Source organism: Gadus morhua, chromosome 13 (genome assembly GCF_902167405.1).
Source record: "Gadus morhua chromosome 13, gadMor3.0, whole genome shotgun sequence".
NCBI lineage: Eukaryota > Metazoa > Chordata > Actinopteri > Gadiformes > Gadidae > Gadus > Gadus morhua.
The window spans coordinates 3,582,260-3,596,274 of NC_044060.1; the positions used below are offsets into that span (position 1 = coordinate 3,582,260).

The window sequence follows — 14,015 nt, forward strand, 5'->3', positions numbered from 1 at the left end:
GTTTCTAGCCACTTGCAGGTTCTCGCCCGGAGAAAGTCCCGCGAGATCCAGTCGAAGCTGAAGGTATGCGCTGCCAAGGGGGCTATGGGGCGGCTGGGGGGACACGCTTGGCTTGTTCGTCTCTGATTGGCCGCTCACCGGTTTGCTTGTGCACCATTTTTTTTTTCTACTTTTAAAGAGCAAAAGCTTGAACGTAAATCTGTCGGTTGTTTTTGATGAGTGGACGATTTTAAAACTAAGCTTTGCTCGCCGGATGCATCCCATTTTTCTTTTTAGGATTCACGCTTCTAAACACTGAATAATACTTTAAAAATGTTTCATTTTTAGTCTCTGCTTCTGCATCGTGCATGCAAAATGGTTTCACCGATAACCAATAACCTGTAGGACCTATATTCACGCTTTAGGGACATGCAACAAACCTTCCACCACCTCCTCTTTCCTTCACAATAAAAGCGCACTTAGCTGAAAGTTGGTGCAGCCACTGCCATAGTACAACTTCACGCTATGATGACGAGCTTAGTGTTGAAATTATTGTCCCTGTCTTTATTTTTGCGCATGGTCGTTCTACGCCCCAGGACAGCTTTTTCCCAATTTCCTCCTTCTCCTTTTTCTATTCCTCCTTTTCCTTTCTGTGACTTCCTCTCTCTTTTTTTTTCTTTTTCTAATTCCTTGATGTATTCAATTTCTTTGATATATTCCATTTCTTTGATATATTCCATTTCTTTGATATATTCTATTTCTTTGACGTAATACTTTTCACTGTGAAACATTATTCCCTGTCTGACTTCTCTGAAGAGTAACAATCATAATCATAATCATTTGACCTATAACCTGTAACTTATTAGTTTTATGCCTTCTTCCTGTTCTCTGTTCTATTATTGCAATACTGTAGAAGCTGGTCTTGTGTGAATCTATAATGGGGATTGTTGTTTTGGATTATGTTTAATCGTGTCAGTCTGAGCTGAGAGAGAACCTTTCTTTCGTCTTAACTAAATACCTCTTGGGAGATATCTTACAGCAGAATCCCTCTATAAACTAGAAGAATCCCTATCTATTTCTGTATTTTCCTGGCATTTGCATTAATCTAATGATCCAATCCGGCAAACTCAGTGATCCTATACCTTAGACATCTTCTCTTGAATCGATTGACTCTCCTGATTGTGAATCTAAACCTTTGCAATTCATGTATAAGTTGTGCCATGGCACAATTAATAAATGGATATATTCCTTTTGTGCATTGGCTTTGCTAATACTGAATAAGTGAATTTAGATTTTTCAGTATTTATAAGAGATTTTTGTAACAGACGGGAGTCTCTGTTAGCCCCACAAACAATTATCAGCTTTACTCATTTCACAATAACATAATATATAATATGTTATTATTTCATAAATACAACTAATATAATTGCTTGCTTAGTACAGGACATTAACACAGCAAACAGACTACCTACACTCCTTTTTAGTCTGTTCGGATGATAATGATAATACATTATTATTATTATTACAATATGTATATAAATATATATATATATATATATATATATATATATATATATATATATATATATATATATATATATATATAAAATCGTTTTTTTATTTAGCTTTTTATCGTTTTTTATAATGAACGTTTAAATTTACCTTAGAGTTATCTAAAACAATCTGGAATTACAAAGTATATTTCATACAGCCCCCTGAATTCATAATTTATAGTGAACAGCAATAGTCTTCAGACCTAACACCTAACACCTAAGCAGTTATTTATGCTGTTTAAATTAATTTCTGCGTGACACGTCCAGCCTAACATAACACACACGTGTCAGCGCTGTGTCTGCAAAGAGCAGAACCTCCACACAGCCAGCCAGAACAGAACAAAACAAAAACAAACCATGAAAATGTATCTCACCACAGCATTAGAGACATTCTAGAACTAATGATTTCTCTGTTTTCCGATTTAGGCAATGAATTTGGTAAGTGATTTTGACTTGTGCAATAGCTTCCCCCCTCCCATTCGCTTACCAGTGTGGTATATTTATCCTGGTTGCTGCTGCCCTCTGCTGGCATGGCACTGCACTGCAACGCTGCTCTGCGTGGTTCAACAGTGCTGAGGACCTCTCGGTAGTCTCCACTGTCGCTTTGCATCCCCCTCCCTGCGGAGCCGTCTTGGCCTGCCGGCACATACGCAGGTGTAGCTTTGCTTGCACTTGGGTGTTGCTCTTTGATTTTAGGTCTTTCTTTTTTGGATCTCTTTTGAGGAGGATATGCCCTGAGCTAAACCAGCCAACGCTAGCTACCGATATCTGTGTCTGTCGCCTCAGAGACAAGATAAAGAGGATAGGGAGGAAACAAAAAATACATGGATGAATAAATAAATGGCACATTTATTTTAAATTTCGTAATAGCGGACGAACTTGTAGTTTCCGTAATTCAAAGCTTGTTTAATTTACCGAAATCCTGGTTTTCCCAACTTTTTGGGTGACTTTGTTTTATTTCTTTTGTGTCGGTTTTTTAAGACCTTTCAAGATCGTTCTCATCTCAATTCATTAAAGTTTGCTCGAAATTCACATATGATGTAATGGTACCGCTCAGTATTTGATCTTTATGTCACCAACCTTTACTTGTCTCAGGACGAACGACAGAACCACACAGGTGCTTCTTCTACCATGTTCCTGACCGCTCTCTCTTTCTTTTCCTCTTCCTCTAATCCTCTAAAGTATTGCTTTCTCTTGCTTTGTTTTCCAAATGTTTAAGATATGTTTTTTTTTTTTTTTATATTAAGTAATTTTCATTATATCAAGACTATTTAGACTCAAGAATGTGTTTTTTCTCACTTTAAACCCTCAGATTTAGTCTATCTTAATACTGAACAGAACAGCCTTTGCCTCTTATTTTTAAATTGACTCATATGCAATGCAGTACTTGTTTTGTATCACTATTCAAATCAAGTAAACAAGATTTGGACTTGAGTCAGCATTCTAGCTAATATTAGGACATTAACTAAATGTATATCGTCTCTGTTAATTCAATTAATAATATAACCAGATTACCAGGCAAGCATTACCTTTCTGTTCCCATGACTGCTGAAGGCACTGTACTCAAGGCAACGCTCCCTGTAAATTAAGGACTATTTTAACAACAGCTAAAATGGTTGACGACCTTTAGTGAAATCACAAGTGGGATTGTCCACCCAGATGTGGACAAAGATTGGATAGATCAATCTCACCAGTTGGTACAGTCCACCAGGTAGGCTGGTAGACGGATCCATCTACCCATCATGCATCTGGGTGGCGTCACTTGAGGATGGATTTAGAGAGATTTGATCCCACCTGGTGGTAAACCATCAAACGGGGGGCCCTTAAATGACCTCCAGCTGTGTTATTCTTCCCTCCGCTCACCCGCTCCCTCCCGAACCCAGGATCAAGCCTCTAAGGACAAGGCCCTGCAGAACATGGCCGCCCTGTCGTCGGCCCAGATCGTCTCCCCGAACCTCATCAAGAGCCACCTGCCCCCGCTGCCCCCAGCACCCTACCCCAACCCAGCCAGGGTAAGACAGACTCCGGTCCGGCCCTGCTGCGGTACAACACACGCTCTAACACTGCCGGGTTATGGGTTAAACTGGTAGAGCTCTAACACTGCCGGGTTATGGGTTCAACTGGTAGAGCTCTAATACTGCTGGGGTTATGGGTTCAACTGGTAGAGCTCTAATACTGCCAGGTTAAGGGTTAAACTGGTAGAGCTCTAACACTGCTGGGGTTAAGGGTTGAACTGGTAGAGCTCTAATACTGCTGGGGTTATGGGTTAAACTGGTAGAGCTCTAACGCTGCCCGGGTTAAGGGTTAAACTGGTAGAGCTCTAACACTGCTAGGGTTATGGGTTAAACTGGTAGAGCGCTAACACTGCCGGGTTATGGGTTAAACTGGTAGAGCTCTAACACTGCCGGGTTATGGGTTAAACTGGTAGAACTCTAACGCTGCCCGGGTTATGGGTTAAACTGGTAGAGCTCTAACACTGCCGGGTTATGGGTTAAACTGGTAGAGCTGTAACGCTGCCCGGGTTAAGGGTTAAACTGGTAGAGCTCTAACACTGCTAGGGTTATAGGTTAAACTGGTAGAGCTCTAATACTGCTAGGGTTAAGGGTTAAACTGGTAGAGCTCTAATACTGCCGGGGTTATGGGTTAAACTGGTAGAGCTCTAACACCAGCAGGGATTGTGTCATCATATTCGTTTTTAAATGTTTCAAACTCTATTTCTTATCTTCTTATTTTTCAGTTCTGGCCTTCATCAATCCCAGGGCAGCCTGGACCTTCTCAGGAGTAAGTATATCCCATAATTGGCAGTAGTTATAGCCATGGCAACCCTCCTATTAGTTAAAGAGGTGAGGGAGAGGTGGGTGGGATCGGATTTCGAAAAACGGAATCCGTCAATCATCAACACAAACCAGTCAGAGCCAGAGGTGCAATGTGACGAGGGAATACGATTGGTCTGTAGACACAGGGGAGTCGTTATGAGGGGTCTGTAGTGGTCGTTATGAGGGGTCTGTAGTGGTCGTTATGAGGGGTCTGTAGTGGTCGTTATGAGGGGTCTGTAGTGGTCGTTATGAGGGGTCTGTAGTGGTCGTTATGAGGGGTCTGTAGTGGTCGTTATGAGGGGGTCTGTAGTGGTCGTTATGAGGGGGTCTGTAGTGGTCGTTATGAGGGGTCTGTAGTGGTCGTTATGAGGGGTCTGTAGTGGTCGTTATGAGGGGTCTGTAGTGGTCGTTATGAGGGGGGTCTGACGTGGTTGTTATGAGGGGGTCTAAAGTAAGGGAGCTGTGCAAACCGGCTGGCTTGTTTAACAGATCCACTTTGTGCACATCAGTCTGGTTCTAGATCTCAACCACGGGAGGCATCTGGGCCTTGGTCGCAACAGCCACGCGTAAGTCCACCTCCAAGCCCGTACCCTGACAACCCCCGCACCTCGATACCCTGATAACCCCTGATACCCCCTGTACCCCAATACCCTGATACCCCCTGTACCCCAATACCCTGATAACCCCCGCACCTCGATACCCTGATAACCTGATACCCCCTGTACCCCAATACCCCGCCCCGTGAGACCCGGTCCGGCCGTCACTCTGTTGTTTGTTTCCTGCACTGATGCTTCATGAGCAGACGCTCGGACCGGGAGCGACCACTGATACAGGACTTAGGGGTTAGGGTGGCCTGCTGGAGGAGGCCTACAGGGAGGGCTTAGGGCTTAGGGCAGCCTGCTGGAGGAGGTCTACAGGGAGGGCTTAGGGCTTAGGGCGGCCTGCTGGAGGAGGCCTACAGGGAGGGCTTAGGGCTTAGGGCGGCCTGCTGGAGGAGGCCTACAGGGAGGGCTTAGGGCTTAGGGCGGCCTGCTGGAGGAGGCCTACAGGGAGGGCTAGGGCTTATGGCGGCTTCAAGGAGGCCTACAGGGAGGGAGGGCTTAGGGCAGCCTGTTGAAAGAGGCCGATTGGAAGGGAAGGTAGGCTTGCTGACAGGGGCCTATGACTGGTAGGCTGTGGCCCTGCTTTGATTACAATACGGCATTAGTATCACAGCGTATTGTGAGGAGAACATTTGTTTGAAATGGAGTCCCTTAAACGACAAAAAGGACAAAATGATCTGAAAAACTCAAATTTGATTCGTCGTTGGAAAATAGATTTTGCTCGCTGCATCGTGATGCTCTGAATCTGAGGTCACACTCGGCTCCTCGGGTCGCATCTCAGCCACTAACCTCGCATACCATCCGCGAACAAGGTGTCTCACAGCCGACACCTGAACCCTCGCGCTGACACATGAGCGGACGGGCCCAGCCAGGTCTGGCTCTGCTCCACTACACTATCACTACACCACTGCTACACCACCAGCACTACACCACCACTACACCAGCACTACACCACCACTACACCACAACCACCACTACACCACCACCACTACACCACAACCACCACTACACCACCACCACTACACCACTACACCACAACCACCACTACACCACCACTACACCACTACACCACCACTACACCACAACCACCACTACACCACCACTACACCACTACACCACCACCACCACCACCCCACTACACCACCACTACACCACCACTACACCACCACCACTACACCACCACTACACCACCACTACACCACCACCACTACACCACCACTACACCACCACCACTACACCACCACTACTACTACACCACCACCACTACACCACCACTACACCACCACCACTACACCACCACCACTACACCACCACCACTACACCACTGCTACACCACCACCACTACACCACTGCTACACCACCACCACTACACCACCACTACACCCCCACTACACCACCACTACACCACCACCACTACACCACCACTACACCACCACCACTACACCACTGCTACACCACCACCACCACTACACCACCACTACACCCCCACTACACCACCACTACACCACCACTACACCACCACCACTACACCACCACCACTACACCACCACTACACCACCACTACACCACCACTGCTACACCACCACCACTACACCACTGCTACACCACCACCACTACACCACCACCACCACCACTACACCACCACCACTACACCACCACTACACCACCACTACACCACCACCACCACTACACCACCACCACTACACCACCACTACACCAACACTGCTACACCACCACCACTACACCACTGCTACACCACCACCACTACACCACCACCACCACTACACCACCACCACTACACCACCACTACACCACCACTACAACACCACTGCTACACCACCTCTGAAAGACACGCTTCCCTTCCTCCCGTTTCCCCACACGACGAAGCCTGTGTTTTAAAATTGTCTCGTTAACCTGTTGCCTCTCTCTCTCTCTCTCTCTCTCTCTCTCTCTCTCTCTCTCTCTCTCTCTCTCTCTCTCACATTATCTCTCTCTCTCTCTCTCTCTCTCTCTCTCTCTCTCTCTCTCTCTCTCTCTCTCTCTCTCTCTCTCTCTCTCTCTCTCTCTCTCTCCCCTCCACCCCAACAGTATCAAACCTTTTCCACAGTCTCCCTACTCCAACCCGGGCCCTTTACCCCCACCCATATCAAGTGAGTAAATGCATCTCATTCTATCATTGCTATCATAACATCAGACAACATGTACTGGAGGCTGGAGGGTGTGACTGTGTGTGTGTGCGTACCTGAGTGTGTGTTTATGCGTATTAATGTGTGTGTGTGTGTGTGTGTGTGCATGTGTGTGTATGCACGTTAGTGTGGTTGCGTCTGTTTGTGTGTGTGTGTGTGTGTGTGTGTGTGTGTGTGTATGTGTGTTTGCAGGCGTGTGCGGGTGTGTCACTGTCTGCGTGGGTGCACGTGTGTGTGCGTGCATATTAATGTATGTGTTTGTGTGTGTGCGTGTGCGTATTAATGTATGTGTTTGTGTGTGTGCGTGTGCGTATTAATGTGTGTGTGTGTGTGCCTGCGTGCGTGTGCCTCAGTGTGTGTGCGTCTGTGTGTGCGTGCATATTAATGTGTGTATTAATGTGTGTGTGTGTGCGCGTGCGTGCGTGTGCGTCAGTGTGTGTGCGTCTGTGTGTGCGTGCATATTAATGTGTGTATTAATGTGTGTGTGTGTGTGTGTGTTCAGACTACGAGCCCCTCGCCCCCCCGCCGCCCCCTGCGGCCACGGCCGTGCCCGTGTGGCAGGACCGCACCATCGCCTCCTCCAAGCTGCGCATGCTGGAGTACTCGGCCTTCATGGAGGTCCAGAGGGACCCCGACAACGTGAGGCCCCCCCCCCCCCCAGCGCCCCGGCACCCCGACACAACTACACAACTCAAACACACCTCACACATCTGGGGGGCAGGATCTGTGTGTGTGTGTGTGTGTGTGTGTGTGTGTGTGTGTGTGTGTGTGTGTGTGTGTGTGTGTGTGTGTTTGAGTGTGTGTGTGTGTGTGTGTGTGTGTGTGTGTGTGTGTGTGTGTGTGTGTGTGTGTGTGTGTGTGTGTGTGTGTGTGTGTGTGTGTGTGTGTGTGTGTTCTGGGTCACAACACACAAAACCACAATACAAACAAGCAACCCTTCCATTCAAAGACAAAGTGAACGGAATAGAAAACAAAACAACAGAGGACAATCGTAGAATACCGTAGAGTAACACTGTGGAGTGTGTGTGGACGGTGGCTGGTTTTAGCAGCCCCAGCTGGCCTGGGTCAGTCCGATCGGACCCTGGGGCTGCACAGCTGTTGCTGCTGATATTGTGTAGCCCCAGAGTCCAGTCAGTCTGATGCGCGCCATCTGAGGCCGCTTAAACCAGCCATCCTCCACGTAGAAGTAAATAACAATGCAACCTTAGATACGCCTTGATGAAGCTCTGGACATCATGGTGCATCAAGGAGCTCAGGCCTCTCCTCTCCCCCAACGTCTGGGTCCGTTCTGGGGATAAACCCCTCCGTGTCTCCCCCTGTTACTGGGTCCGTTCTGGGGCTGAACTTCTCTGTGTGTCGCCCCCCCCCCCCCCCCCCCCCCCCCCCCCCCTGCAGTACAGCAAACACCTGTTTGTTCACATCGGCCAGACCAACCCGTCGTACAGCGACCCCCTACTGGAGGCAGTGGACATCCGGCAGATCTACGACAAGTTCCCTGAGAAGAAGGGCGGCCTGAAGGAGCTGTACGAGAAGGGCCCGCAGAACGCCTTCTTCCTCGTCAAGTTCTGGGTACGTCCGGGACCCGGCTGCCCCAAGCACCAGCTGGAGATATTTACATTTACATTCAGGGCATCTAGCAGACGCTTTTATCCAAAGCGACATACAATAAGTACATTTGTCAGAAGAAATGTAAACAATATATCGCTGTCCGTACAGCAAGGATGTTCATAGAACCAAGTGCAAACCAAGCATTAACATTCGCTAGGTTAACCCATTCCCCGAACACAACGAAGATAGCTAGGATAAGATGCTACTCAATGCTAAGTACTATTTTTAAGTGCAAGGACGTACAACATACATTAAGTGCTTCCATCAAGTGCCAGTGCCACTATTTAGGCAGAGTGGTTGAATATATCTATATATTTCTTCAGTTCTAGAAAGTGGAATGTGGAATTTGTCCTGCATTGCTGAGGCACAACTGTGTCTCTGTTGTGGTCTAAACGTACGCAGGCTTTGATTATGCATCCCGGTCACAAGAGCTGTGTTTACAGACGGGATTGGTTGAGTAACATTCTTGAATAATGTGGACTATTTATTTGTTCTTACTTACAGTGAACTCAGATACGTGTCATCAAGGAGTATTTAGGGGTTAGACAGTGAGTGGAGAGACAAGTCATTAAGGAGCAGGTAGGGGTTAGAGAGGGAACTCTATGCGTCTAACCCTGTGTGTGTGTGTGTGTGTGTGTGTGTGTGTGTGTGTGTGTGTGTGTGTGTGTGTGTGTGTGTGTGTGTGTGTGTGTCTGTGTGTGTGTGTGTGTGTGTGTGTGTGTGTGTGTGTGTGTGTGTGTGTGTCTGTATGTGCGTGTCTGTGTGTGTGTGTGTGTGTGTGTGTGTGTGTGTGTGTGTGTGTCTGTGTGTGTTTGTGTGCATGTCTGTATGTGCGTGTCTGTGTGTGTGTGTGTGTGCGTGTGCGTGTGGCAGGCGGACCTGAACAGCAGTGGCATGCAGGACGGGCCCGGGTCGTTCTACGGCGTCAGCAGTCAGTACGGCAGCGCTGAGAACATGACCATCACCGTGTCGACCAAGGTCTGCTCCTTCGGCAAGCAGGTGGTGGAGAAAGTCGAGGTACGGCTCTGAGTGTGTTGGTTTACGTTCAAACCACACTAACGTTCTCCTCCTCCCATGACTCCTTCTCCCTCTCCTCCTCTTCCCATGCCTCCTTCTTCCTTGCCTTCTCCTTTCCTTCCGGAGACTACATCTTATTCTTCCCCTCTTTCTCCTCCTCCTTCTCTTCCTCCTTCTCCTTCCACGATTCCTCCCCCCTCCTCCTCTTCCTTCCCACGACTCCTTCTATGACTCCCTTCTTCCCCTTCTTCTCCTCCCACTTTTTCTGTTCCTTCTCCTCCAATTCCTCCAACCACGACTCATCCTCCTCCCACGTCCTTCTTGTTCTCCTCTTCCTCTTCATCTCCTCCTCCTCCTCCTCCTCCTCATGTTCCCCCTTCTCCTCCTAGCAGTAGTAGTATCCCTAATACTCATAGTATGAGCAGTAGTAATAGTAATGGTAGCAGGAGTTGCAGGAGTCGATGATCTCATTGTGTTTGTGTGTGTGTGTGTGTGTGTGTGTATGTGTGTGTTCGGTGTGTGTGTGTGTGTGTGTGTGTGTCTCTCCAGACGGAGTACGCGCGTATGGAAGGGGGGAAGTGTGTGTACAGGATCCATCGCTCGCCCATGTGCGAGTATATGATCAACTTCATCCACAAGCTCAAGCACCTGCCGGAGAAGTACATGATGAACAGCGTACTGGAGAACTTCACTATTCTACAGGTGAGCTGGCTCACCTGGATCTGTTCACCGCTGATTCAGCCGGTCGTGAAAATGTAACCTTAGAAATACATCATGTTCTTTATCAGGATAGGATTTTATGCTTATTAACTTTTGGGTAATAGTTTGTCCTGATAGTGTAGTGGTTAGGGTTTTGATCAGTCCATCCTTCAAAGTTTTAATCAAAACAAAGTTTGGATAAGCCTAGGTTATGATATATATTAACATTTTTATATTGGTTGATTTAGGATTTTACATTGCTACATCCTCATCACAAAATGGCGCAACAAACAAAAAAAACAAAAATAGCATCGTCAACAAAAAATCCCATGATGCAATCTGATTCTCTGTGCGTACTCAACACGTGTCACATGCCGAACGTTCTTCATTCCCCCCCAGGTGGTGACGAACCGGGACACTCAGGAGACGTTGCTGTGCATAGCGTTTGTGTTTGAGGTGTCCACCAGTGAACACGGAGCCCAGTACCACGTCTACAGACTAGTCAAAGACTAACCCCCCCCCTCTTGTGAAGAGACCCCCAAAGTGTGACACAAACTCCCCCTACGACGTCTCAGCCACCCAGGAAACACCCAGACTCTCTTGTGTCGGACCTACATCCAAACGTTTTTTTCCTCTTCTTCTACCAAAAAAAAAACTCCAACAAGAAAATGTGGCGATGGGTGCGGAGAAGGCATTCTCAGCCAGGAGCAGCATCAGCAAAAAAATATATTTTAAAGAATTTAGTTTTTAACGGTCAGCTATATTTTTTTTTAGTTTTGAGACGCAAACAGATGAAGTACCTTATCAACTATGCAACGACAGCAGATGGACACCAAAATGTTTTTTAATCGAGGGAATGAGGAAGTGTAGGGGTTTGCAATGATTCTTATAGCAATCAAGGGAAAACGCTAAGCAATAAGAGTACGAATGACGACGTCACAGAGCAAAGAGCAAAGCACCACAGAAGAAGAAACGTGTTTTTGTTGTTGTTGTCGTTGTGGTTGTTGGCGATCCTACCAACAATCAAAGACAGGACAATAAGTGCCTTTTTTTCTCCAAAGATTACATCCTGACTCGCCACTTTGGAGCATTTTTTAATACTACCTCTTGTTTTTTTTGTAAGTAAACAGAAACAAGCCAGATACAAGTATATTCTGTCATTGAAAAAGAGGATCCATCGCCGTGCGTCGTTCTCATAGACCCGCCACAGAGCTGTCGAGACCCCGGTCTCTCCCGGGCTCACACGGGGAAGAAATGGAGTATTTGTATTTTTATTTTTCCTTTGTGTGAGTTGTTTTACAAAAATACAATGATGGAGTTATACAGTCCAAATGTACATAAAAAGAAGATTGATTGTGTTGCCAATTTCGCCATATCATGTAGCCTTTCGTCTCATCCTGTTTTGTTACACAGTAGATAATCAGGTCGTGCCATATTTAACTGGTGTATTACCGTTTGGAAACGTCGTACTATTTGCTAGCCTTACTATAAACCATCCTTCCATGCTCTTCCCCTGTGTTTAAAGGGCTGTTTTACAACCCGGTGCGAGACTTACAATCCATTACAAGCCATTTTCAAAACAGACCCTTTAGTGACATCATAAGTGGGAGTATCCAACCAGATGCATGCTGGTATGTTGACTATATCAGCCTACCAGTTACAGACCCTTTAGTGACGTCACAAGTGGGAGTATCCGCCCAGATGCATGCTGGTATATTGACTAGATCAGTTGGTTCGGTCCAACGGACAGGCTGATCGTTTATCTCCCATCATGCATCGGGGGGGAGTGGCTTGTAAAGGGGAGTCAACGCCACAACCGGTGGCAAAATAGGGCCCCTTTAACAACCCATCATGGAACGGTGGCTGGACAACAGACAACGAGCGTCATGATCTGCCTTATGACTTATGTAGCCTAACTAAGATTGTTTCTGTACTGTGATGTGTGTCCACGGATGCTAAAGGAATACGTTGTTACATAGGAGTATTTCGTGGGGACTTACATTCACGTTTTGTGATTAACTTAAACACAGCATGGAGACATCGTCCGCTCGATGTGATGAAATACTAAACAGACAAACAAACGAATAACGAATAGTGTGTGGCTTGAGTGCCACATAGCGAGCCTCGAGGGACAAAAACCTTTTATTTTTTACTAACATCTTTATACAAGTGCTTACTTTTCAACGTGGGCGTATTCGAGACGGAGATAGTGTCTCTGTGCTGTGGCGTGTGACCATTGATTGTTATTTATATAGGGGTTGGAAACGTGTGGTTACTGGTGATGTATTTGTACTCTTCTGCAGATGTTAAAAGAATCACAGAGCTGATACCAAGGACAAAGGGCGGCCTCACTAGACACGCCATGATGTCTGGAGGGGGTGTGCCTGAATCTATATTTACTCTAGATATTTATTTATCTATATATAGACATACTCTGTCTTTATATAGATGTATATATATATAAAGTATTTTAAAAAACTTCAATTTGACTTTCCGTGACGTACCGGTGTTTCAGAAGCATTACACAATAGCACTCTTATCAGTTTTCTAAATGTTTCTTTTATACAGACAATTTTTTATCAAAATTAATGTTTTTTTTGTTTTTCTGACTCCTGTTTTCTCTTGGACTTTCAGCGGTCGCCATATGCACCACTGAGAAAAATGTGTGATCGTGTGGATGTTGATAAAGAATGAGGAGCTCTCTAATGTATCCTGTTCAGAAGGGTGTAGGCAGTTTGTTTTTCTCGTTTGTTAAATGGTGGTTTACTATTGTTTCGGTTATACCATTGTGCATTGCAATTTTATATTTTCTGTTATCTTCTAAATAGGGATTGTAATCAAACAAAATGTATCTAACAATAAAAGACGCATTTGGGGCCATTTGCCCCAGAATACATAATAAATGTGTTTTAAAATTTGTTTTGTCCACTTTCTTTTCTGGATCACTCTACCTCAAACTTTTCTATGTACATGCTGCTAATAATTACTGTATTATTGAATATATGAATAGCAGAAGCTCACCAAACTCCTAATCAAGTTTTGGGCTATGCACACAATTTATATCTAAGGACAATAAGATATTATCTCAAGACAGAGCTGTCTTGAGGAAAAGAGGGATAGAGTCTGCTTTGGCGTGTGACCATTGATTGTTATTTATAGTGGGGTTGGTAACGTTGGTAACTTGGGATGTGTTTGTTTTGTTGGGCAGATGGTAAAATAATCAATGATAGCTTCCTGTCTGGAGCGGAAAGCAGTACACTTTATTGTCTTCTTAAGAACATGTTTACTAAAACGATGAGCATGTATACCGATGTACTGGTATTGTTTGACAATTAAGCAATATTATTTGTATAATTGTATCTGTTTTTAGATAGCTGGATTTGCAGGGTGCAGTCAAGGATTCAAGTATTTAAGTATTGAAAAGTTTCAAGTTGGATCATTGAACTTATTTCTTATTTTGATGAATTTATTCATTATTTTGATGACTGCATTGAAGCATGCATTTTCATGCATTCATTTTCTTCAGAGATCAGCACAAGTCAACACATGTGACTG

The 14,015-nt window shown here is 45.7% G+C and overlaps 1 protein-coding gene across 1 annotated transcript in view; it reads left to right on the top strand.

Moving 5' to 3' along the window:
* The window catches only part of tead3b (TEA domain family member 3 b), a gene marked incomplete in the record, with an annotated part of 32,265 nt that extends 18,886 nt beyond the window's left edge, over positions 1-13,379 (top strand). The window contains 10 exon segments of the mRNA XM_030374288.1: positions 1,959-1,970; positions 3,416-3,544; positions 4,270-4,313; positions 4,858-4,914; positions 7,039-7,100; positions 7,639-7,775; positions 8,532-8,705; positions 9,618-9,761; positions 10,311-10,463; positions 10,860-13,379. Coding sequence (XP_030230148.1) covers positions 1,959-1,970; positions 3,416-3,544; positions 4,270-4,313; positions 4,858-4,914; positions 7,039-7,100; positions 7,639-7,775; positions 8,532-8,705; positions 9,618-9,761; positions 10,311-10,463; positions 10,860-10,973 — 1,026 coding nt within the window.
* Between the last annotated feature and the right edge of the window lie 636 nt (positions 13,380-14,015).